The sequence below is a fragment of the Solanum stenotomum genome, chromosome 1 (assembly GCF_019186545.1).
Source record: "Solanum stenotomum isolate F172 chromosome 1, ASM1918654v1, whole genome shotgun sequence".
Classification (NCBI taxonomy): domain Eukaryota; kingdom Viridiplantae; phylum Streptophyta; class Magnoliopsida; order Solanales; family Solanaceae; genus Solanum; species Solanum stenotomum.
This window is the reverse complement of record NC_064282.1, coordinates 7,357,674-7,384,213: the sequence shown is the minus strand read 5'-3', so window position 1 is coordinate 7,384,213 and position 26,540 is coordinate 7,357,674. Positions and strand designations below refer to the sequence as shown.

Below are 26,540 nucleotides of genomic sequence, written 5' to 3'. Positions count from 1 at the left end.
TTTAACCCAATCAAGAATAATAGCATGGAACTAAAAAAATTGCAGATTAATATAATACTGAAGTTCAGTTATCAAGCAAAGGGGTGTTTACAAATAATTGAAAGAAAAGAGAACCCAGATGAAATGCCTTTAAATTGTTTCAAAGGAAGAAAAAAATCCAGTATTAATATCATCCTCTATCCAAAAGAACAAGTTATAAATAGTACTAGTATGTATCATCGACAACTTCTTAGCTCTTCGTTAATGAGATGAACTGCTTCCGACACTCCATCCTGAACATTTTCCAAACGATATCAATCTCACTATTAAACTGAAGCGAAAGACACTGCCTATAATGTGCTTTATAACAGTATTAGTAATAGCAGCAACCAGCGGTAGATATAGAGCGAGTTTAGCTGAATTCATTACTTTCAACTCACATCACTTATACATATGCAAAATGAAGTTAGAAATACAAATATATAATAGATCACATCTAATTGAAAGTGTTGACAGGCATCAGCAGCATTGCAAGCCATTATGATGTAGGATTATAGAAGGACCTTGTGTTTATTCATCATCAAGAATTGATCTTACCTCATTAGACAATTTATTAGAAATCTGCAAAGCACGGGATTTGACTTCAGAAGACTGAGAATAGTCCAGGGCCCTCACAAGCATGTTTGCAGCTTCCTTGATGTAGAAATCTTCATCTTTATCTGGCACCAAGTGTTCTCTTTTCAATGGCTCAGGGGCAACACCGAGCCAATACATCCTCTCTGCCCAGTAAAATTGATCCAGCATAAATGGACATATCACCTGTCATTATGTAAAGCAGACATCATGTAGGAGAATTTGCACCAATTTCTGACCTTTTACCTTTACTGAACTAAAATCTTAACGTCAAACATCACCCGTATTTCACCACATCAATCGAAACATTCCTTGACATCTTCTTGACAGTCTATGAAAATATCCATCCAACTTTTAATGCAATTATAGGTTAAATGAGCGCATATACATGATGGTGCCAAATTTTAACTTAGACAATCTTAATCTTTCTAAGCTTCCTTTCGCAGTTTAATCAATATATTACAACAACAAACAACAACTACGCCTCCATCCCCAACTAATTCAGGTTGCTATATGAATCTTCACTATTCATTTCGCTTCATTATGATCTGTCTCATTCCAATATTCAATAATTTAAGTTCTCTATACCATAAGTTCTTTAAACTTTAAACTGACAAACGAATCTATTTAAACAACATATGAGTTTTGCTAAAAAACAATATGCAATCTCATGTGCTAGGTGAAAATCTTATTCCTAAAGACAGTCAACCGCAGATCAGAAGCGTTACAATAACTTCTCTGAATTGACCTTTCTCATATTTCCACTCCAGCAAGAATGAATTGCTACATAATTATAAATAAGATGATAGTCAAATGAAGATTCCACAGATCTGAAACCTTATAAAGGGAAAAAGGAATCAAGATTCTTCCTAAATATACCAAGTTTTATAGACAATAAATTGCTTTCACGTTTGCAGCTTCTGTAATTTCAGACAGGCTTCAGAGATAGCCATAAGTTGCAGAAACCCAACGATGAAACAAACCTGAGGAACTCCAGCCAGTAAAGCAGCAGCCGTGGATCCACTGGAGATATTGAGACCCAAAGGGAAGCAAACACATTAATAACAAGAAAATGTGCATAATGGTTAGCATAACCTCTTCACACAGAGTGAGGATAGAGAGACAGAGAACAACTGGAGGTAGGAAACAGTAAGAGAAAATGGAAAAAGAAAAGTGGAACACATCCAACCTTCCACCGTGATGAATTGCAGCAGCACACCTTGGAAACAGCCAATTGTATGGGACGGAACTTGAAGAAAGACAACCAAATCTCAATAACCAGAATAATTGTATAGGATGTTTCTAATTATAGCTTCCAAACTGTTAGTTTGAATCTTCAACATGGAGATCAAACATTAAGAGCCTGTTTGGATTGGCTTTTTGGCTTGTATCCAAAAGTCATAAGTTAGAAATCCTAACTTACGACTTTTGGCTTATTTTTATCATTTTCGCTTAAAATCAAGTGCTTATAAGCACTTTAAAAATAAATAAAAAATCTACCCAAACACTGAAAAAATGCTTTAAAGCTATTTTGGCTTAAAAACACTTGAAATAAGCCAATCCAACAGGCTCTAGTATTGCAATAACTTACAACCATTTGTTATAAGAAAATGAAGAAGTATGGTCCTTTGTGAATCTTTTAGTGCAAAAACATTCTCCAAAGCATAACTGTAGACCTAATACTCCCTCTATTAGAATTGTCAAGGATCCAAATGGGTCCAGCATATGAACTTACCCAGAGAAACAAAAGAGTCGACCTCCAAAAAGAGAAACTCCTTCATTACTCCGTTGTGTTTGTTCCGGACAAGAGGATGCTTCCTTGGCATAAGAGTCAATTGCTGCTTCTAAAGGTTCATAGCCAGCTGTGAACAAAATAAATCTGCTACCTGATATGTCTAATGCAGTTCCAAGCACCCGAAGGAATGCATGAGGGTTCCTCAAGAAACCCATGCTGCAGAGCCAATCAGAGACAAGTTCATGATAAGAAGGTATATATATTCAACGATAGCACAGAGAGTAATTAAGCAAAATTCAACTAAATTTGTCTTGCAGAAAGCATACATGTTAAAAACATAAAATTAAGGAATGAAATTAAAATATCATGAATCAAGTTGCAAAAAATTAGAGACAACATTATATCGATTTTGCAATTTTGTTTATGAAAGCAATTATTTTACTGATGTTATGGGGGAAAACTTAATTTACAAGAGGTATACCAAAAAGTAGAAACCCTAAACAAAATTATGGTTTTCTAAGAAAAACATTCCAACAGCTATGGCTATGGGAAAATGCAGATCACCTCCTTCCTCACTGTCGGGTTGCTTCGAGGTATGGTGGGGAATTTTGTCATGGTTTGGGCTAGGCAGTGTGAAGGATCTTATGTTTAGCTGGAACTGCAGGAGAAGAAGCAGGGCTTGGAGTGTTGCCCCACTAGCATTGATGTGGGTCCTGTGGAGAGAGAAGAGTTTTTGAGGGTGTACGGATGAATCTTGTAAAGTTAAGGAGTAGTCACTTGGCCCTTATTTCCTTTTGATGCACCCATGAGTTCTCTTTTTGTAAAGATAATTGGGTATCTTTTGTAGAAAACCATCTTATATTGTCGGTTTTCTACTTTTTAGGTCTACACCTCTTTTAATAAAATTGATATACCTTATCAGGAAAAAAAAATCAGCCTGTGATTTTTAATCTTCAAAAAGACATAGAAGATGATGGGACAATTAAAAAAACCTAACTCGAAAACCAAAATAAACCTCTCATATCCAAATTGGATTTAATGCTAGAATTATTTTGTACTATTTAAGAGGAAACAGAGAGGACATTTGAAATGAACATAAGCAGTAAGCACAAACTAACTTCAAGACAGGAAAAGAGTTCTCATTAGTCCCTCAAAACTTATGTACTGAGAGAAGAACAGAGCTTTGCATGAAAATAAAATAGTCAAAATGGGACTTTACCTTCCAATCGAACTCAGACCTATGAAAATAGGCAGTTCTGTAGCAGGAAATTCAATGAAAAACTGCAAGCTGAGGTGGATAGAACACAATTCGTTTTGTTTATTTGAACTCCCTGAAGAAACCGATGCAGAGATTTCTGCACAGTCATTGCAAGAAAACTGCCATTCCTTGGGAGGAAACCAAAAGCCACAAACCCGCACTTTTGATGGCCAATAACCTAATATATAGGGTTCCACTGATCAGCTTAATAACAACGGTATAATAGCTTTATCAATACAACTTCGTCAATAATAACTTTTTGCATTGACAAAACCATCTAAAGCAGGCGGCTCAACTTTTTTTTCTTCTCACGATTTTACAAAGATCATAGTTAGGTTATCTTACATAGCCAAAGTCCGGAAAGCTTGTAGCCTTAAAGTCAATAGAGTAGCTGAATTTGTAATATAGCTGGATTTACCCTAAAATAGAAAAGCAAAGTGGCTTTCAACTAATATGTACTTTACAACACCGAAGAACAAAGAAGGCACAGACATATATTCTCAGAAGCATCAACTTGATTCCTTATAAACACCATTATTGCAATTCTGTTACCACCATTTTACTCAGAATTCCATTGTAATCATGCAGTTCTACAGATTCTAAGTAGTCATGTTTCAAAAGATCAAAGATCACCAAAATGGAGAAATATATACTATATTAATTTTTTAGCATTTTATTCTAGTGTCAGGAAAATTTTCACATGAAACTAAGAAGAGATGTCTATAGATATTTCATCATAAGCCATACCAGGGTATTCAACAACTTCTTTGCTAAATCCATACCTGTGAGCAAGTCACAATATGTCAGAAAGTGCAATAACAATTATCCTGTTACAATAAATAGACACATGGAAACATCTATATTAAGATGCCAATAACCTATAGGTCAAAGATAAAATATCGACTTATTCTATTTGGAAATACTTTGAAAAATACATCTTAACACAATTTTTCCTTGCTCCTTTGTTTAGAAGGCAACATGGCTAGCGGAACACCAAATCTCAGGTAAGCTTTCTATAGACTTCTCAAGATGACTGGAAAGACACAATCTGAAAGCACTTTTTAAAGAGATTTTTGAAAAGCTAGTAAAAGCCAAATTAATTCTTTTCTACACCTTTAAGATTTATCCTACTATTATCTTCTAGAACTTTATAGTGTTCCATAGTTCTATAGATAATTTTTAGCTGGTACAATTATCTTACAATAGTAGAGGAGACGGAAGCCTCTCATGGAATGTCGGAAGACCTGTTACAGGGTCCTGCATCCAAATGAAAGACCAGTAAATACAAGGAAGCAGCAAAATTAACAGAGATTCAATAGGAGAGGGAGCACTACTTGCCTTTAACCAAAACACCAGTGACCCAAACAATTCAGTTTATGGGTTCAGTTCTGAATTGGTTACTGGTTTTGATTTAGAAAAATATAAGTTCTACAAAGTTTTTAGTTATCAAAAAGCCTGGTTGTTGCATCATAAAATAAGCTAAAAAATAGAACCGTGTGGTTCAGTGATTGGTTTGCCCCTTAAAGACGAATATCTAAACTGAGTGAATTCCAGTTCAACGCTCTGATTAGAAAGGAAAATTTAGGAAAATTGTCATTGGCTGGAGTAAAGAACACACCGTAAAAGGAAGGGAACTCAGGTTCAGGTCCAGACTTCTCCACGATCCCCACTCCTCAGTGAAAAGTGGCCACATCCAATGGATGACATCTTTCCAGCCAACCTACAATCAGCAAAAGCCTCAACTCATGCAATTGCTGTCTTTAGTCAAAGCAAATAAGACTAAAATGCAGGGGAAAGACTCATATAACATTAACAACCTAACAGGGTTGAAACAAAATTGACGATCAATCAGCTGGTATTAGTACTGAAGAAGCTTATACCACAGGCACAAAATTTGAAATGTAGATGAAGATTTTACTAGAATCACAGCCATAAGTCCATCCATTAACTCACTGTACATTTTAAATGAAAAGTGGAACTGATTTTCCAAATGAAAGTAAGTGAATAATATACAAAGTGGCTACAGAATTCGTCAAGTACCTTGTCAGTGGGAGCTTCCTGGAGATGGTTATATAAACCTGGATGTTCTTTCCTAAATTGCCGTTCAAATGATGATGGAGCACTACATTGCATGAGGAGAGCTAAAAGTCAGACAAACAAGCAGTGAAGGTTCTGCATTAACATCCAACCTAAGTGTCCAGATACTACAGAAATTTCAAACGCCCAAGATGCTTCAGAATGAACAGATGAAAGATGAGCATATTTTACACATAAGCAAGGGATTCATGAGTTTAAATGCTTGGTCTCCATATACTTAAACAGGTCTACCTTACTAGTAACAAAGAAAGCAAGTGAGTCCAGAACAAGAAGTTCATGGAGAGATGTTCATCAAGTTCATTGCCAAACGAAGCAAATCCACGGTATACCAATTAACAAATTAAAGGAGACATAAATTGTTGTAACTTGAATATAAATACATAGTTGAAGACAGAGATAAAGACAATATGATTGTTATCGAAAGAAGGGAAATAAGAAAGTTTCTCTTGCTACCTATAGGGAACAACATAAGGAGCAACCACAATGCAACGGACCCGAAAAAGCTCAGCAAAACTCCAACCTTCCTGGAACTCAAGTTATACGGTGAAAAAAACAAAGCGTTGCGACTGTACTCTAATTGACAATGACTATACTTCCTGTACATATAATTGAAAGCAATTCACCCCCTCATTCCTTCTCTCCACATCCTCCTCCCCCAAACTTTCTACCCTTCTAAGGAGATAGACTCGCCAAGCTCATCTTGATGAAAGGAAATTTCCTCTCTAAAAACAAAAATTAAAAGGGATATAGAACAATTAAATGCCAGAGAATTTACCAGAGCGAAGAAATTAATAGCAATAACATCGCCTTCCACTGAGCTATCTCCAAAGATATCCTCAATAATCGAAGTACACTCATACCTATGTTTCTGGATAATTTCCCTTTTGTGGGCAGAAAAAGATAACTCCATCTTACCTGATCAACATGCAGTACTTGATTGATGATACATTGGGATAAGAAAACGAAGCTGTATAAAGTGACATACCATAATGTTCAAGAGGGGAAACAACAGGCGGCGATGAAACCGGTATATACGTAACTTTATTTGCTCTCAATTGCACCATCAAGTTCTGTCAGGAACAAAAGGAAATAAAAGAAAGAAAAAAAAACTCTGAAGCATTCAGTGTCAATGTTCAAGAGGGGACACGACAGGTGGCGATGAAACTGGTACATACGTAACTTTATTTGCTCTCAAATGCACCATCAAGTTCTGTCAGGAACAAAAGGAAATAAAAGAAAGAAAAAAAAACTCTGAAGCATTCAGTGTCAACTTTCTGAAATGTCACATATTTATGTTCAAAGAGAAAAGAATTTGTCTGCCTTATCCAGCCTAAAGGCTATATTATCTGGGTTTCTTTCCAGGGCTTGCTGAAATCAAACTAGATCACTTTATATAAACACAAACAACACAATAACATGTCCAAAAACAATCTCCTCTTAAAATTGCGACAACAAGCAACAAATACGAATTGTTCTGCTTTTGCTAACCTCATGAGCTGAATGAGTGATAAAAACCACTTGATATTGCTCTTGATCACAAGCAAACGCTGCAGCAATGGCCTATTCAGCAAAAGAAAACCTCTATATAGGTAATTAATGATTCATACAAACATTTCCATTGTATATTGTGAAGGGAATATACAAGGCCTGTCATGAAATTCAGCACAAGAAAGATAACCCAAAACTTTGAGCCTACAGAAACCAGTACAGCACAAAATCCAGAAATAGAAACTATTTCAATATTGATACACAGATAAATGTAAAGGGGCGAAAAATTATTCGAATATTGAATGTTTAGATAAATTTTCAATTAGTTGCAATAACAATTGAATGTCAATGCGATGCATTACATTTACACACAAAAAAAAAAAAAAAACGAAGAGGAGGAAGAGGGTTACGGCAAGAGGGTAGATATCGCCTTTAGTTCCGAAAGCCATGAAAACAGCGGCTGGTTTGCTCCTCATCTTCTTCAATTACTCCTTCCTTCACTTTACGACTTCTGGTTCTTAACAATTTTCACCTATTTTTGTCATTTTTTCTGAAATTCAATGACACATCAGAATTTTATTTTTTCAGAATGTGCATTTTTTGCTGCAAAATTCTAAAATGGTTACTCCTCCATTAATAAAATTAAAATAATATTAATTATTTTTTCCATTGGGTTAAATTTTTAAAATCATCATATTGATGAGAAAAAAGTTTATTGTGTTTCATCAATAAATTTTAAAAGTGTTTTAAAGTAATAATTAGTGTTTGAGTATTTTTCAAGAAACCTACTATAACGATCAACAACTACAGTTAATTGATATTGTTTGCCACCATTACTACTAGCCCACTCATTATCACCACACTCCCAACATAATCCCAATCGACACCTACAACCATCGTTGCTAGCAATCATCACTTTAATTGTCATATAATTTTTAAAAGTATCTTAATATAGTATAAATAGACAATTTAATAATTCATTTAAATTTTATATTTATTAATTCTAAAGAAATGTAATTTCATATATTCACATGCTGAAATAACAAATAGTCTTAATGGTTTAGTATAAAAATTTTAGTATAATATCTTAATATTCAAGTATGCATTCAGTTTAAAATGTCTCAATTTTTAACGAAAACAATTAGGAATTAAGGAGGTGAAAGGATGACAAATATTAAATTGAGATTAAATAATAAATAAGAATAGTTTAATCAAATCATCCTTGTATTTAATATTTTTTAAAAAGAAATGCAAAAGAAAAATGTGACAACCAAAATGAACCTAAGGGTAGCACTAGATATTAGAAATATTTCTTGATATTGATCGACATATAAAAATGATTCTTCCAAATTCCTTTTATTTAATATTAATTCCTTTTATTCTGTCCTAAAAAGAAATCAACCCCTCATATACTTGGAAACTATTTAATTTAGCATTCATAAAATGTTTCCCTCTAGTTCATTTTAGGTGACTTTTAAAGGTTTTGACCAGATTCCTTTTATTCTAACCTAAAAAAGATTGACCCATTATATACTTAGAAACTATTTAAATTAACATCCATAAAAATGCTTTTCTCAAGTCTAATTTAGGTAATTTTAAAAAAGATTTTAACCGAATTCCTTTTATTCTATTTTTAAAAAATTGACCCATCATATACTAGAAAATTATTTAATTTAGCATTTATATATTGCTTCCCACTAGTCCATTTTAAGTGATTTTTAAAGATTTTGACTAAATTCCTTTATTCTATCCTAAAAATGATCGATCCAATGGTACTCAAAAACTATTTAATCTTACATTCAGAGATTATTATCCCCTGTCCATTTTAAGTGATTTTTAAAAAGATTCTCTCATTAAAAAAAAGTCAACTATTAACATTTATTAAACATTTGTTTAATAATTTATTAGACAAGAATAATTTTGGAAAAAAAGTTATTAATAAATTTATGGAATTTTAAATTCAACAACCNTTGATGCTTAGAATCGAAGAAGTTGCCGGAAGTTGATTGGGAGCAATGACGGAGCAGATTTAAGGAAGAGATGTTTGAGTCGGAAGAGAGGAAGAACGATGAAGAAGAGAAGTTGAAGAAAGTGGAGAAAGAAAGTGAATCCCAAGAAGTAGGAGATAATTTTGGATTGTTTTGTATTTTAAATTTGGACTGTTTTGTATTTTTAAAAAGATTAGAAGTTTTAAAAATGTTAATTCAGTCCTAATTAACTTAATCTAATAATTAAATGTCTTTGACTTGTTTTTGATCAAAATAGTCACCAAAATTTAAATAAAGACTTAAAAGACACCTTTTGTTCAATTTTCTCAAGTTACTCAATAGACAACAAGGATGCCTTGCTTGTCTTGTTTTAGTGACCAATATTCAACTTACTTGATGTTTCTTTCAAGAATCAATATGCCATTATGCATTGATCATTAATTTGCTCATGTAAGATAATTTTATCGTGACATAAAAACTAAATACTTTTCCATATAAAGAATATGCAAGGCTCTTCCCCGTAAGATATTAATGGTGCCGGCAAATGAGTTGAAAATGGGTCAAACAAAACTGAAACATAAACCAACTCGCTCATATTTCATACACTAATGGGTATGATATGATCACTTTGCTTTTCAGGTTGACCATTAGATTTCTGAGAATCCAGTAAGTTAAATCATCACAAAGAGGCAGAGGCTAAGCCAGAACATCTGTGTTGAAACTGCAGCTGAAAGAAACACACCATTTCGTCATTAATAAGCTTCAAACATACTCCAGTAGCCTTGAAAACATGATGTGTGAGAACCTTAAAAAGAGCACATCAATAACGCACTACTTTGAACAAGTTTGACATATGAACTGAACATCACAACTCACAAGTGCAATAAATAATGTTTCCACTAGATTAAGCTGATTGAATCAAGATTGATTTTCACAAGAGATGGGAACAGTGAAAAACAACCAACATAAGCTTAAAGCAACATACTGAGACATCATTGACTGTTAGAACTTATACAACCATGTACTCAGGGCAAAGGACTATACTGTACCTACTTCACATTCGAGTAAACCAGCAAGCAAGGGAAATACCATTATTACTAGTATCAATTTATCAAACACAATCTTATCTAGTATATTCAAACGTTTCCAAGTCATGTTGGATAGGAAGTTAAAATGAGAAATCTGGCAAGGAGACACCTCATATATTATGCATGTGTAATATATTAGTAATCTTGAATACGAATCATGATGAGCTTAAATGAAGTAAGATAATAAAGATTCATAGAGTTGCCCCAACTAGCTTGAAGTGAGGCGTGATAGTGGTTGTTAATTGGAAGTCAGTGAGAATGACATAAAGGAAAATCCATCTGCTTAGATGCATGAAATTCTGTCAATGGCGAAAGATAAATGCGCAAGCACAGTAAGATAGAAAAAATAAGTGCCGCTGCTGCATCTCAGTAGCATTGACTGGACTGGAAAAGGAAACATCCATAACTGAATCCATTTAACAATAAAATGATTGCCAAGACCATAATAGATTATCTGCATTTCAAGAACAAGGAAATATTGTCTGGATGAGTCAACATCATCTTACCAAAATATTGCGAGTCGAGTCGTCAGAACAAACAGTTGAGATAAGTACCTCAGAAATTGACAATAAAGCTGCCAAGAAAAAACATGAGAACATTCATGATTTGGAAGTTCACTAAGGTGTATTCAGACAGTCAATTGGAAAGTTTTTGGCAACTGATTTTCTTTTCACTTGGTTATTTGGCAACTCTCTTATTTGCTCACTCTTAGATATTTCAATTATCATATAGAAAATTTTTAACGCTCCCTTGCCTTAAGATTCGTTGCTTAACAAGCCTTGACCACTAAACTAAAGGCCTAAATTGTGAAGATTCACCAAATCCAGTATTCACCCATCCACTCCAACCCCAAATCCCCACCCCCATTTTTTTTTATAGAGAATCTAAGATTTCTCTCATTGGAGTTCTATTGTCAATAGTTGAGAAATTACAGTAATCAAAATTGATGAGCTGTCACCAAAGGGAAAACAGAATAGATCAAAGTTAATGACCCCGTATCATGATTAATCTATTTCCATAAATAAATGACCAGCTGTAGTCTACTGATTTCTTATCTGTCTATATATTTTATCCGTCGCCTCAGTCAAAAAATTTTAGATTTTGAAAGCAAATCCAACTATAACGTTAGCAGCAGTACATTCAACCTGATTTGAACTGGAATCATTCAGAACCAGATTTTATGGGTAAACAAGGGCCATGTTGCCATTGTGGCATCGAGCGTAAGTTCTATTAAACACCTATATTCCACCTTTTATGTTTATCAATAATCTCGTGCTTTACAGGATAATTGATTCAGTGATGCTTAGAATTTATGTGCCTGATGTTAAGCAAGTAAACATTGAAGACTCACATGCCTGAAACAGTAAATAACCAAATTTCCCTAAATTGCCGATCTGTTAAACATAAAACATAGCGTACTTGAATTTTCTCACCTCTCGAGCCAAATGTTAATTGATTTTCAAAACAGCTCCCCTTAGTCTAACAGGAACCGAGGTCATCTTGGATAAATTGTAGATTTGGTCCCCAATCCCTGCCATAGATGCACATTTTAGACCCTGCTGTCTCCCGCTTCATATTTGGCACCAATGACCCTGCTCCACAACAACTGTCTGTCATTGGCATATCTCCATAACCACTTCATGCTAAGAGCTTTGCTTTGAAATTCCAGATTCTTTTATCCCAAGCCCCCATTCTTCTTAGCAGTCGTCACAGATTTCTATTTTACCAGGTGGTACCCTTTCTTTTCTTTGTTTCCCAGCAACAAAAACTCTCTCTTAATGTTGTCCAACCTTTTGATAACCCCTGGTGGGATGGGAAATAAACGCATCATATAAGTTGGTAAAGCATCAAGGACTGAATTAATGAGAGTCGGTCTTCCTCTAAGGAGAGGTATTGAGTTTTCCACCTGGCTAGCCTTTTTTCACACTTCTTTATCACTTTATCCCATTTTTCTATAGATTTAGATTTCGCCCCCAGAGGTAGTCCCAAGTAAATTGTTGGCAGACTGCCAAATTCTCCATCATGTATAGCAGCTAGCCAGTTCATGTTGGTGACTTCATTTATAGGATACATTAGGATCTTCCTCTAAAATCTATGTTGTTTGGACTCTCTGAAATTGTTGTCGCACCCATGTCGAATTCTCCAAAGTGCACTACTTTTGGAGTATCCGACATGCACATCTTGACATTTTTGAAAAGTTTGAGTAACATAGACTATAATACCTACTCCATTCCTACTCCTCAAACTTCCTGATTACCTTAACTTGAACCCGCCTATATCCCTAGTCTTAGTTCCTACCCATTAGGTGTCCTAAACACAAGGTATATTGATCCTCCTTCTCTTAAGAATAATCACCAACTCTATTGACTTCCTCGCCAATGTCCCTATGTTCCAAGACAGAACTCTCAACCTAGGAGTTCCCTTGGTACCCTTACAACCCCTGCCCTCACCCCAAATCACTGACATGACTTTTAACTACCATCAAACCTTTTGAAGCCACTAATGTCAGAAATAGAATAATCAAGAGTAAATAATCAAGTGGGGCAACCCGTAACGTCAAAAACCCTAAATCCAAAAGTGGCAGTCACACAATACAATGAAGAAAATAAAAAGAAGCAATAAACTATAGCAAAGATACCAGTTCAAAGTAGGAACAAAAAAAATGTAGTAATATTCACAAGGGCACAATAATAAATTCACAAACACAATATCAGATTTAATAAAATCAGTTAACAATCAAGAAACGATAAGGGTCTGAACAATCTCTCAAGGAAAAATCAAGTCTAGATAAGACAGGAAAATATATAAAAGGGGTGGTGGATCATACCTAGGAGTTGATGGGGATAAAAATAAACTATGGACTGATTTTCCGAAACCCAGCGAGCTCCGATATACTCCTTTGGTCTGTCGGTCGTCGGTCATCAGGATGGGGTTGCTGGATTCTTGCTGACCGGTGTGGCAGTGCAACAAAAAAAAACAGAGAAAGGGAGAAAGAAAGAGGGCAGGGGGATTTCGTACCTGGTCACCGGTGGTGGTGAGAGGTCAGGCCAGCAGCTTGCAGCGCAGGAGAGTAGTGGGTGATCTGCTTTGGGGGGGGGGGGGGGGNGTTGAGCGCTAGAGAAAAAGATAAGTCCCTGTTGAATATTATACAGTTAACCACTGTCAGATTAGATGATAGCGTTCCTCCTTAAAAGATCATGCAAATAAATGCAGTCTGCCAAGAGGTTAACTATTTTGCATCGTTCCTTAACACAACAAGTAAATCCTTTTCAATCTTTCCACTATCAAGCTAGTTCAACTATGTTGTATGGTGCCATAAAATGGTGATGAAAATGTGTGTACACATCCTAAAAGTCTATATATGTTTCACAGAAAGATATTTCCTCTTGTTTTGCCAAAGATATTCCCCGCTATACGTACTCTAGTTTCGTGACACTTTTGTTCTCGTACAGTACATTCTAAACCTTTTAAAGAAAATCTTAATTGTCAATGGTCATTGTGCTTTAGTTTCTGAGATAAGTTACTGTAAGATTTTATTCATATTTTGTCCCATTTAAATGCTAATTAATTGTGAACTCAAACAGAAACCCCCCTATGGAGACCTGGGCCAACTGCAAAACCAGTGCTCTGCAATGCGTGTGGAATAAGATGGCGAACTAGGGGAACACTAGATGACTATCTTCCCAAACATGCAAGCAACGAAAAACAGAGCCATCAGTTACCTTCTGAGATGAAGCCGCATCTCTTAGCTCGTGATGACCAAAAGCTGGAAGTTGGTGAAGAGATTTCTGGACAGGATGGCTCTTCAGCTTGTCTTGAAGAGGAAATGATTCACATATCAAGCTTGGGTTCAGCAGGATCATCCCCAGACAAATGCATGCAAATGGAAGAAACAAATGGTAACAAAATTTCAATTATATATACATGATGGACTTAACTCCACCATCTCTTTTGACTCTTGCTGCCTCCTCTCCTAACCCAGCTCTTTAACAACTCTAAAGTATGTTCTGGCATTGTCCAGTTCAGACTACCCAGATCTTTAACAACTCTAAAGTATGTTCTGGCATTGTCCAGTTCAGACTAGAGATGCAAAGAAACAAATTCCAGGTTTGCTTTGTAAATTACAAGGCAAGAATAGGTGGCTGTCAGTTTCTCTTGTCAAATTGCATAAAAAGCACCTAGGGACCAGCTGTCTGCCCTTCTTCTGTAGTACTTCCTGTGTTAAACATGCCCTCTTCATCACTAGCCAAGTGAGACATTTCACTTTTGTAGGAATGTCCCCATTCCAGAAATAGTTCCAGAGATGTTTTGGATCCCCAGCTATCAGCTGGAGACCTCTTCTGTAGACACTGCTAACTGAATAAAGACCACTTTTTTTAATGATTCCACAACATCTTGTCTGTGGAAATTGTATACGTACTCATTCCATCTATCTTCCCTAGTAACTCTGCAACCCTTTCCACCTCCCAATCATTTACAAGTCTTCTGAAGGCTAAATCCCATCCCTGTTCTGGCCCAACAGGCACCTACATTAGCATCAGGATTCACACAAATTTGGAAGAGATTCTTTAGAGGGAACTGTTCTATCCAGAAATCCTTTCAAAATCTTGTTTTACTGTCACTTCCCACTTTGATATAAAAGTCTGCCTTCATTTGAGGCCACAAACTTCTGATTGTTCTCCATACTCCCACACCCCTTAAGGTTCAACTGTGTTCTCTGTACACCATGGGGTTAGCTCACCATACTCGGCTTTAATCACCTCTTTCCAGAAAGCATTTCTCTCCTCAATGTACCTCCACAAACGACTTCTTNCCCCCCCCCCCCCCCCCCCCCTCCTGTCTTTGTTAAGGAGTATAGTCTTCCAGTTTACCACAGGAGAGGAGTTTAGATGCCCCAAAGGGACCTCTAAAGGTTTATCTTGGAGTCCATGTCTGGGAGCGACAAGTATTTGTAAGATAGTATCTAGGTCGTGTCCTGAATCAAATCCTTTCTTAAGTGTAAGGGTTATAAGAAAGTGAAAAACTAATATATTTAACCATACAAATTTTTGTAACAGCTTACCCCCCACTCCCACACACACAAAAAAAAAGAAAATATCTATTGTATTAGTACCTTATTGTTTTATGTGCACTAATGTTCACCTTCTTTTTGAAGAAGCAGACAAAGATCCTCACCTGAATCCTGACAGTGTCCCAAGAAGAAAGATATCAAAGCTTAGACATAGCATTTTGTCACCTGCTCAAATCCAGAGGACACTTGATAACAATCTCCAGGCACCAGACTTTGAAATAATATCTGACGGAGATGAACCTGTTACTCTAATTTATGCAAGGAACAAATACATTCCTCCTAATGAGATTGGTCTTGGAGCTATGCTGCTAGTATCACCAACTACTACTACAGAACCCTCGACACCTCTATCAGCAATGGCAGTTCCTCCTAATGAGATTGGTCATGAACCTATGCTGCTAATATCACCAACTACTACTATAGAACGCTCGACGCCTCAATCAGCAATGGCAGAAGATACTGCCTCTTGCTCAATGGATGTTTCTAAATAAAATTCATCTATAAGTATTCTCAAAAAAAAAAAAAATTCATCTATAAGTGAATTTTTAGATACATGCATAACATTCAAGCTGGTATGTGAAGCCAGCTCTTATTGTCTAGCTACAATGTTGGCTAAAAACAATTTGGGCTGTTCCAACTTTACGGATTTCCCCAACAGCAACTCGCAACAGTCTGGGTGTTTTGAGACCATCTAGTTTGTCTTGTTCTGGATATTCATAATTTCTTCTGCTTTATTGGATGGAATTTTTAGACATGTCAATTCTGCTTTTTGGATGCATTTAATATGTCAATTCTGAAGTCTATAGCACGTGCTTACCTACAAGTTTGTCAGTTTGTCTGGACTACACGGTAGACTAAAATTGTAACATCACGAAGGCCCATTTGACATACATATGCTTGGCATTACAACTGTAATGTCTTGCATTGTACTTGTTTCAGGAGAAACAACAATGTACTAGATCATGTGGCAATGCAAACTGAAACTACTGGAAATAAGCATGGAAAAGCAAATGCATATGATAATGGACTCGCTCCACATCATATAGATACTATATCAAGGGTATGTCAATAAATTGTTCTAAAAAATGCTGCTGCTATTGAATTTTCTTCTGTATATGGTGATGAACATCATATTATTGAAGAAATAGGTATATCAGCCTCAGCATAAGATATGCTCAACCACAAAAAGTTTAAAAATAAGTCTACCAAAAAGTCTCTTCGATCTCCTTTTAAGTTATTAGGGCAAGTTAATAAGACACTACACCTTCCAATAATAGCTACACTAAAGAGAAGCTAGAGAGCCATTATTAAATAATCCAAGAGCAATTGAAACCGAGAATAATTTATTACTGAGTTTCATTAATGCCCCCAAGTGGCAACATAGCACTCTTCAAAATAGATTTATACTTTTATATTACTTAGTAGACTTTGAAGTAATAAGAAGTAGACATAGTAAAAGTTAAACGACAACACTCCTTTGGTGACATTCCTGATTCCACAACTTATATTGCTACTCTAGCAACAAATATTGCAGAAACCAAAACAATGAATTAACTATTCACAACCATAAAACTTCATAGAAGGCCATGAAGTACTAAAACAAAAGAAAGGGGCAAAAGAGAGTGAAAGATATTACTCCTTCGAAAAGGAAAATGGGACGTGGGAAAAAATGTGAAATGTTAGAATCTGTCATTCTTTTGATCAGTGGCAGAGCAATGTAAGTAATGATAGCTGAAAAAGGAAACAGATAAGCTTATCTTAGGCTCCGGAGCATCATACAACTGAAAAAGGCTACTTATGGATTGTACNATAGAAGGCCATGAAGTACTAAAACAAAAGAAAGGGGCAAAAGAGAGTGAAAGATATTACTCCTTCGAAAAGGAAAATGGGACGTGGGAAAAAATGTGAAATGTTAGAATCTGTCATTCTTTTGATCAGTGGCAGAGCAATGTAAGTAATGATAGCTGAAAAAGGAAACAGATAAGCATATCTTAGGCTCCGGAGCATCATACAACTGAAAAAGGCTACTTATGGGTTGTACTTTCGTATTCTTAGTTTTGTTTGAAACATAGGATTCTTAATATACAATTTTATGCCAAAAAAGAAATTTAAAAATTGTGGAGCGAAAATTTTCTACAATACACTCAAGTACAAGAATGAAACTTGATGGAAGGAACACAACATGATAGCTTAACACAACTTGCAACTGAGGATTTCAAAGTCAAAAAATACACCTTGTTGTCTTTTGGTTTAACTTGCATTCTTTATCGGCAAGCCTATTTCTGTATTTTTGCTTCAGGGTATATGCTTGTGACGTTACAACTACATCCCAGTAGACGATATACGATGCTTATGGGTTGTACTTACGTATTTGTTAGAATAGGAATAGGTTTATACATTCCTATTAGAATAGGAATAGGTTTACACAATCCTATTAGAATAGGAATAGATTTATACAATCCTATTTAGAATAGGAATAGGAATACAAATAGGAATAGGAATAGTAAATAGTATCCTACTTGATAAAGGATTGTATTCTAGTGTCTATAAATAGGATCTCAATGTAATAATGTAGACACAACAACACAATTCAATAATATTCTTTTTCCATATTTCTCACAGTATTCTTAGTTTTGTTTGAAACATAGGATGCTTAATCTACAAAGTTAATTATTTCGCCAAAAAGGAAGTACAATTGATGGGAGATACAATTTTATGCCAAAAAAGAAAAAGAAAAATGGAGTGAAGATTTTCTACTATATACTCAAGTACAAGAATGAATCTTGATGGAAGGAACATAACATGATAACTTAACACAAAACTTGCAACTAAGGATTCCAAAGTCAAAAAATACGGTTTGTTGCCTTCGGTTTAACCTCCCTTCTTTATCGGCAAGCCTATTTCTGTATTTTTGCTTCAAGGTATGCTTGTGACGTTACATCTACATCCAGAGTAGACGATATAGAAAGGAGCTAATGGACATGTACTTTCACTAATATTGTTGTTCCACACACCATATAAAATCCTTTTACTTGTCAAAATAATCATTATACATCAACAGCAAAACATATGATTTTAAAAAATAACAATCAAGTCATCTTGGTTTCCTAAAATGACACTTATTTCATACCAACTTTGAAAGGCTAAAACAACATTTAAAATGGACTGAAGGTAGTACCATTTATTTTCTTTTTTCTTCATAGTGCTATTTCTTTGATAAGGTAAACTTAACCCCATACCCAGTGGCGGAGGCAAGAATTCTATTAAGGGGGTTCAAATAAAAAAAATGTTGTTGCCTGGAATCGAACCTGTGACCCAAAGCTCACATACGCAAAATCCTGAACCCCATAAACCATTGAGCTATTCATTTGACATATGCTCAGGGGGTTCAATTTTAAATATATACACATACACAAAAAAATTGATCTTATATATATAGTGTAATTTTTTTTCCGAGGGGGGTTGGATGACCCCCCAGGACACACTCTACATCCGCCACTGCCCATACCCAAGAGCCCAATAATGACTCTTTTTCTCACATTGCGCCATCAGTGACTCAAACCTCTTGTTATATATAAAGGTGGAGGTTCCTTACCACTAGACCATCCCTCCGTGCCACATTTATATACTACTTATATAAAAGCTTTAGGAGTTATATGTTACATGCAGTAGTCAAATTTTGTACTCCAATGTTGCTCTCTTCCAGTCACACCTTATTTCTAACATTTAAGTCCTTCTATTCCATTGCATTAAAATGTTTTCCGAATGTATGAGCTCACATGCAAGCCTCACTTCTATCATGAAAACACAATTGACAGGATTAACTCAAGGAAGGATACATCTACTTTTGTCGTTGACATGTATGGCTATTTCATCAAAAAGCTAAGTCGTTAGTGATTGCGCAATTTTATTTCCTTAAATTAAGTCTTGATCCACTCTTTTTCCTATTCAAAGAGCATCTCCCTAACTCTGTGTTTTCACATCGAGAATTATTTTCAGATGAAGAAATGTCAAAGGGGTTCGACCCCCTCACATGTGGGCTCCTAAGCACATGGAATATATTTAATTATGGGTGACAGTAAGACTTAGATATTGAATCTTTGTCCGCTCTAATACCATATTAAAAAACTCATCTAAAACTTAAATTGTTATAGCAAGTGCTCTTTTATTTATTAAAAGCAACATAATAGCCTGAATTTTTCTAAAATCCTCACCCAACAAAATATTAGGAGCACAAAAATAAAAGACTGCAGATCTGTTAGAACATGAATAGGTTTATACAATCCTATTAGAATAGGAATAGGTTTATACAATCCTATTAGAATAAGAATAGGTTTATACAATCCTATTTAGAATAGGAATATGAATACGAATAGGAATAGTATCCAACTTGGTAAATGATTGTATTCTAGTGTCTATAAATAGGGTCTCAATGTAATAATGTAGAGACAACAACAATTCAATAATGTTCTTTTTCAACATTTCTCACAATTGAGACAACATTCCTCCATGTGATATCAAATTCACTTTGTCCCATTTCATCGCATCCAGTCATCATTTATGTGCTACAACTTAATGCAATAAAGTCAAGCTAAAACCAACTTATCATCAAAGAATACATGTTATGGTAAAAACCTTATCATCAAAAGAAATCTACCATTGTCTTTTCATCACTACTCACAAATTAATTACTTCTTGAAGTGACAAAAGATGTTCTCTTTAGCTTAATATATTTTCTAGCCCTTTGATTCCAATAATTTAGTTGTATTTTCTTAACATGTACATTCATAGTGCAATATTATCCAAAGTATGTACAACTAATTGACATGACAAGTTTTAGTATGATTGCAAGTATCACGATGAGTCATGGTAACCATGCTTGTTCAACCTGATAAAAGAAAATAGTAATCAGATAATCCCCACAGCCAAAAATAGTGCTAACATAGAGACTTGAAATTAGTGCTAGAAAGGAATCGTAAAAAGCATTTCAAAGTTAAGAGAATATGAGGACAAATCAAAGCACCGGTACCTGCTACTCTATTTAAGTAACCTTACCGTTATGTCAACAAAGACTACAATCATAAGGAAAAATCCAACAATTTATCCGTAACTCCTCCATGTTTTTGTTTGTTCCACTTCATTGCTCTTTTCTTTTTCGTCAAGTAACTGAATCTATGTTTCCTTCCTTTGCATCTGTTGCAAATAACACATCTTCTGTCTCTTTTCCTCATAATCTCTTGGGTAACTTATCAATCCATCAAAAAAAAAAATGTAATTAAGAGGTTATATTTATATCCTTCGAGTATAAACATATTGATATTTGAAACTGCACAACTGAGTCCATCTGGAAGATCAGCATCTAAAATCCTAAATGAGCAAAATGAATAGTTTCATTTGTACTAACTGCCAGAAAACTAAATAAAAAATCTTCTAGTTAAGATAACAGCTGCATTATTAATCATCCAGTTTGTGAGGTGTTTCCATTCATTCCAATAAACTGAAATAGAAAATGTGGAAAGCACCCGAAGTAGTAAACAACTAATAGACTCATCACGCGGAGGTAGAGACAAAATTTGATCTGTTGAAAACACAATTCAACAATCAGTTTATTTATTTCTATGGATACAATACACTTCTTAATTTTAAGAAACTTCTTCTTCCAAACATCTCTTTGGCTTTTATCTAAGAATTGACATGCCACCTCTGTTCTGTTTTTTTGGTATATACAAGAAAATACAAATATACAAGTGTTTCCTCATCGACAATCTTCTTTGCAGTCTAGAACTCAAATTGAGAATTTCAAAAGCAAGTCAGGTAATAGTGTATGTTAAATCTCTTTTGTGATTTGGTACATCCTTGCATATTTCATAACTACTTGAGGTACCTTATTTAATTACTGCTTGACATTACTTGCTCGAGGTGTCCAGCCAGAAACTATATTTTCGAAGAGCTCGGTGTGGAGCAAAAAAAGGATATCCTAGAGGTCAACAACGGCTATCGACAACCTAAGCTACATCTCTGCTTAAATTTGTTTCGGTTAATGAATCTACTTCTAGAAAGCTCTACAAAATTGAAATCAAACAAATATCATATATTTGAAAGACATGTGTTGCTATATCTACCGGTATCAACAGACTTATGCAGACATAGCACATTTCAATTAAGTAAATTTTTTATAACCGGAGAAATCCCCGAGGTTCCAAACTCAGTGAATCTTGAGCACAGCTTCTTCCCACCCACCTCCTATCCATCCCCCAACCCCAGCCCACCCAAAAAGAGGGCAGTGAATTTGAAAGCACTTCTGAACCTTTTTAATTTATTAGAAAGCACCTTAAATAGAATCTTGTAAATGCTTCCTACCGGACTAATAGGTCTATAGTCCTTTATACTTGTCACACCTTCCTTCTTTGGCACATTAGTAACAAAGGATGCATTAAGACTTTTCTCGTACTCCCCTGAATTCTGAATTCTGCAATGGTCACCAACAGCTCACATTTGACTATCCTCCAACTTTGTTGGAAAAGAGCAAACGAGAATCCATCAGGACTCGGAGTCTTGTCACCCAGACAACTATCCCTCACCTCTTCTTCTTCTACAGCCCTTTCCAACCACTCCCTCACCCCCTCCCCTATTAGGTTAAATACTAGCGCCCCCCAGAATTTTCGTCTCCACCTGATATCTTCCTTGAACGAATGTTCATAAAACCATACAATGGCCTCCTCCACTTCCGCCTCCCCCTCACGCACCTATAAAGACGATAAAGTTTCTCTTCCTATTTGCTATGGCTACCCTATGAAAGAATTTTTTGTTAGAATTCCCCCTCTTTCAACCACAATGCCGCTAGAGCCGCAAGCTCCCCCTTTGCCTACTCATATCTGACCTTCTCCCTTTCTTCTTACACCCTCATCCCTTCCACATGCTCAATCTCCCCCACCTCATTTATTAGCTCTCTTATTTTAAACTTTCACCCTCCCAAACACCTCTTTGTTCCATTTACTTATATCTCCGTTTACAATTTCAGCTTACAGCAAGTCGAAAAGATGGTGTGCCAGTTTTTATTCTTGAAAAACTTCAAACTATATTAAAAATAAATATCACATGACTTGAGCAACTAAATATGATGGGATCCAGTTTTAGTAGCCGAGTGACTCAGGCAATACAATTTTTAGTCATTTTATTCTCGTGACAGGGAAATTTCCCCATAGAACTAAGAAGAGATGTCTATAGATATCATAAGCCATACCATGGCATTCAATAATTTCTTTGCTAAATTCATACCTACGATCAAGTCACAATATGTCAGAAAGTGCAATAACAGTTATCCTATTACAATAAATAGACACATAGAAACATATACATTAAGATGTCAATAACCTATAGGTCAAGATAAAATACCAACATATTCTATTTGGAAATACTTCGAAAATACTCTCCACACAATTTCTTCTTGTTCCCCTGTATAAAAGGCAACGTGGTTAACAGAGCACCAAATCTCAAGTAAGCTTCCTATAGACTTCTCAACATAACTAGAAAGCCGTAATCTGAAAGCACTTTTAAATAAATTTTAGGAATGCTAGTAAAGGCCAAATTAGTTATTTTCTACACCTTCAAGATTTATCCTACCCTTATCTTCTAGAACTCTAGAGTGTTCCATTGTTCTTTAGATGTTTTTAGCTGGTACAATATCATACAAAAGTAGAAAAGACAGAATTTTTAACTACTTTGATATGCATTACTTGAGCTGAGGATCTTGCTGAAATAGCCTCTCTACCTCTACGAGGTAGGGGTCTGTGAACACTCTATCCTAGACCCCGCTTATGGGACTACATTGGGTTTGTTGTTGTTGTTGTTAGCAGAGGAGATGAGCACCACTCATGGAATGTCAGAACACCGGTTACAGGTTCCTGCATTCAAATACAAGACCAGTGATCCAAAACAATTCAGTTTCTGGTAATTCATATTCGCTACTGGTTTTGATTTTGCAAAATCTAGGTTCCACAGTTTTTAGTTACAAAAAAATGAAATTCCTGATCCCTGTTTGATAAAATAAACCAAAAAAATGAACCGTGTGGTAGAAGGGAATATTCCCACCTCGAACCCTGAGTGAATTCCCACCTCAAACTTCAACAGTGTTGGTATAAGGGAAAATTTTAGAAAATTTCCCAGTCCCTTGGAATGATGATGACTTCTGTCCTTAGTTAGCCAGAAGCATTTTCTTCATCCATGAAAAAGAGAACTACATAAACAAATTTTATAGTCCTGTTAAATTTTCCAGTGTTTTACTTGGATTAGAGGAAAATATGGACTTTGTGCTGTATTATTTCACCAAAAGGATACCCGTACTTGCAATCTTTGCATATGATCTCTGTTTATCTTAGACTTTTGGTCCATCAACCAAAGCATGCCACAAACTACTAAACAAGTCTCACATAAAATCCAACTTCTCACCTTTGGTATATCACTTGTAGGTTTATATTTTGGTGGCAACATATGCTGACTTAGAGATGAATGGTGAATTATCAATGAAGATTTTCGTCTGATCGTAGCAGGGTTATTAGAAACTTGCAACCAACAACAGTAGAAATTTTCATAATAGCCTACAACTTTTGCTTCCACGTTAAACATAAACAGTATGAGTTTAACAATAAAAGTGCAGCTATAAAAACATAATCATGTCTGATACTTTGAAGAGTTTGTTTGGAACTTGGACAACTATATTGATGTTTATATCTTATACTGAAATTAATTTGAATAAACCTACTTGACAAAGGCAAGAAACTTGACGAAGTTACATCTACCTAAACGGCATAAACAGTATATCAACTAACAAGAACTAATCACAAAGAAAGGGGAACCAAGAAAAAGTAAGAAAAAAGAGAGCAACATTCCCAGATTCAATTTTCCGGATTCAAGAATGCAAGAAAGTGGAGAAATTGAAAAGTATGTTCTCAAGAATATATATGGAAAAATATGAAGTAGGAACAAATAGTACTTGGTAGTATTTAATAAAAGTTCAACAAGGATTTCAGATGAATATAGAACATATATATTACAGAAGAGAACAAATTAAGGATACCTTTATCACCTAACTAGTAGTCCTTAAACCTCAACTCCTCCTGGCTTTTATCTTTATAAGTCTGCATTATATTCCACAAATGGATTGAATTTTTCCACCACCGGGTCCTGTGATATCGTTCTCTAGAGTTGCAATATATGATGTTATTCTACTTCCTTTCTGATTAATGCCAAATGCTGACTTTCCAAAACCAGAGCTCTTGAGAAAGGGTGGTGTGTACTTTCTTTTCCTGGTTTGCAAATTTGATCAAGATTGAACACTTAAAGATATCAAAAAATATGAAGTAGGAATAAATAGTACCTAGTGGTATTTAGTAAAAGCTTTCAGATCAATATACAGAGCAAAATTCTCCCTCAAAACGTTGATTAATCTGCTCCAATACGTGAGAAAATGGACAATAAAGTTAACCTTTGCACCCTAACATGGATTCTTCTGGTTGGCCAAAGGAGTATGAGTCAAGTCTTGGGGTGCCAAAGTGTGAGTTGCTTGAAACAACAAATGCAGGAGCTCTTGGATATCCAAGTATGGAGGAATCTGAGACATTGACATCCCTGGACCACACTAGACGTTCATTGGCCACACTAATAAAGTCATATTTCTTTCCAAGGTAAAGTGGAGGAGCCCATAGATACGTTTTGTGTTTGACCAGATGTAGCATTTGTTGCTGCACTAAAGTCTCATGGTACTGCAGTTAGGAAAGCAGATTGAATTGATTTTCTAATCACTAATTAAAGATAACTACAAGCATGAATACCTGGCACAAGAACGGTTCTAGAAATTGTAAGCAATAACACTACCCACCATAAGAAATCCCACTGATGTACTGCAGTTATTACTAACATTTTTTTAGAAGAGTACACTCAAGAAGCATAGCTACTTCCACAAGGAGCATATTTAGCTTTTCGACCAATTCCAAAGCCACCTTGCTTCTCTAGAAAAGTAAATATGATATCTCTTCTTTCATGAAATTGGCAGTAGTAAGTGTAGCATCTATAAATGTCAATCCTCACCTTGACCACAGGCGAGAAAGAATGCTACAATTAATCCATTTGGCAAAGAAATCATTGGGAAAAACATATTCAAAGAGTGTGTGTAGGTTATTCCCTATTTCCCATGCAATAGCCTATGTGGTCTTTCTGCGGAGACATAGTAATGCACCAAAATCAAGCTAGAAACAAAATTAAGTTTTGAAGAATATGCAAGAAAGTTGGAAATTGTTGTTAAGAGTGTATGAAAACAAATTCTTGGTATCAAGAACCGCCCCCAGGTCTCAATCTTTTTTTCTTTTCTTTTCTTATAGTAGTGTTAATCTACGTCATGCCTCTTTTCTTGGATCCGCGTTACATGGATTGTTGAACCTGATTTCAACTAAATTAATTCATATGCTTATGTAGTAATGTAGACTATGTGTACTAATTAATACCAAGAACCCTTATCTTGGGATTACAATATATAGAAACAGATATATAATGGATTTGGAAAAGGGTAAATTAAAGGGGAACCAAGAAAAAGGAAGAATAAGAGAGCAACATTCCCAGATTCAGTTTTCTGAATTCAAGAACGCAAGAAAGTGGCGAATGCCATGGTATGGAGATTGTACCGACCACATAAACTATCAAGAAAATTTACAAAAACTCATAAACACAGGACACAATGCTTCAAAAGCCCTAAAGAATGAAATTTTACTCACTTGTAGCCGTGAATATCGACGACAGACAGACAGACAAAACAAAGAAGAAGGACCCTTTTGCTTGTCAATGTTTTGGAATGGTGGTATGTATATAGAGAAGAAGAAAGGTTGCATAATCTTTCTTAACCTGTTTAGGTTGTTGCTTAAGCTAATATCCTTTTCAGCTTGCTATTTAAGCTAATATACAACTAATTAAAAGACATGCTTTTTTTCCTCAATTATTACTTAAAATAAACTAGATACAAAAATTCAGGCTTATTATTTTAATTTTTAATTTATACAATATAAATAGAATTAGGAGAGTCAACTAATTTTTTAAATATTTTTATTGTTAATTATTTATATAATATTTTTCAAATAATATAAATAGAATTAGGAGAGTCAACTAATTTCTTAAATATTTTTATTGTTAATTATTTATATAATATTTTTCAAAT

General features: G+C 35.2%; 1 protein-coding gene and 2 long non-coding RNA genes across 8 annotated transcripts in view; all 3 read right to left on the bottom strand.

Moving 5' to 3' along the window:
- Positions 1-40: 40 nt before the first annotated feature.
- On the bottom strand, positions 41-7,759 carry LOC125873754 (uncharacterized). Of its 6 annotated transcripts, none has more exons than XM_049554627.1 (15): positions 7,601-7,734; positions 7,191-7,249; positions 6,688-6,772; positions 6,478-6,617; positions 6,156-6,226; positions 5,646-5,727; positions 5,224-5,325; positions 4,807-4,862; positions 4,353-4,387; positions 3,567-3,783; positions 2,348-2,563; positions 1,802-1,861; positions 1,596-1,635; positions 577-798; positions 42-272 (listed from the first exon to the last, which is right to left on the bottom strand). In XM_049554627.1, exons 3-15 carry the CDS (start codon positions 6,764-6,766, stop codon positions 216-218), a joined length of 1,377 nt encoding a protein of 458 aa, XP_049410584.1. In that variant the 5' UTR covers positions 6,767-6,772; positions 7,191-7,249; positions 7,601-7,734; the 3' UTR covers positions 42-215. The 6 variants fall into 6 exon arrangements, with proteins under 6 accessions (XP_049410577.1, XP_049410582.1, XP_049410589.1 ...); XM_049554618.1 differs by having other exon boundaries at positions 43-272; positions 7,191-7,262; positions 7,601-7,759; XM_049554620.1 differs by lacking the exon at positions 6,156-6,226 and having other exon boundaries at positions 41-272; positions 6,478-6,634; positions 7,191-7,262; positions 7,601-7,759.
- Positions 7,760-9,512: 1,753 nt separating this feature from the next.
- Positions 9,513-26,540, bottom strand: part of LOC125873944 (uncharacterized) — a 29,545-nt gene continuing 12,517 nt past the window's right edge. The window contains exons 2-3 of the long non-coding RNA XR_007447216.1: positions 13,989-15,060; positions 9,513-9,905 (exon numbers count right to left, since the gene is read on the bottom strand). This is a non-coding gene — a long non-coding RNA (uncharacterized LOC125873944). The remainder of the gene's footprint in view (positions 9,906-13,988; positions 15,061-26,540) is intronic.
- LOC125873964 (uncharacterized) lies at positions 19,816-26,208 on the bottom strand. Its single transcript, XR_007447221.1, has 3 exons — positions 26,104-26,208; positions 24,414-24,642; positions 19,816-20,582 (listed from the first exon to the last, which is right to left on the bottom strand). It is a non-coding gene; the product is annotated as an uncharacterized LOC125873964 (long non-coding RNA).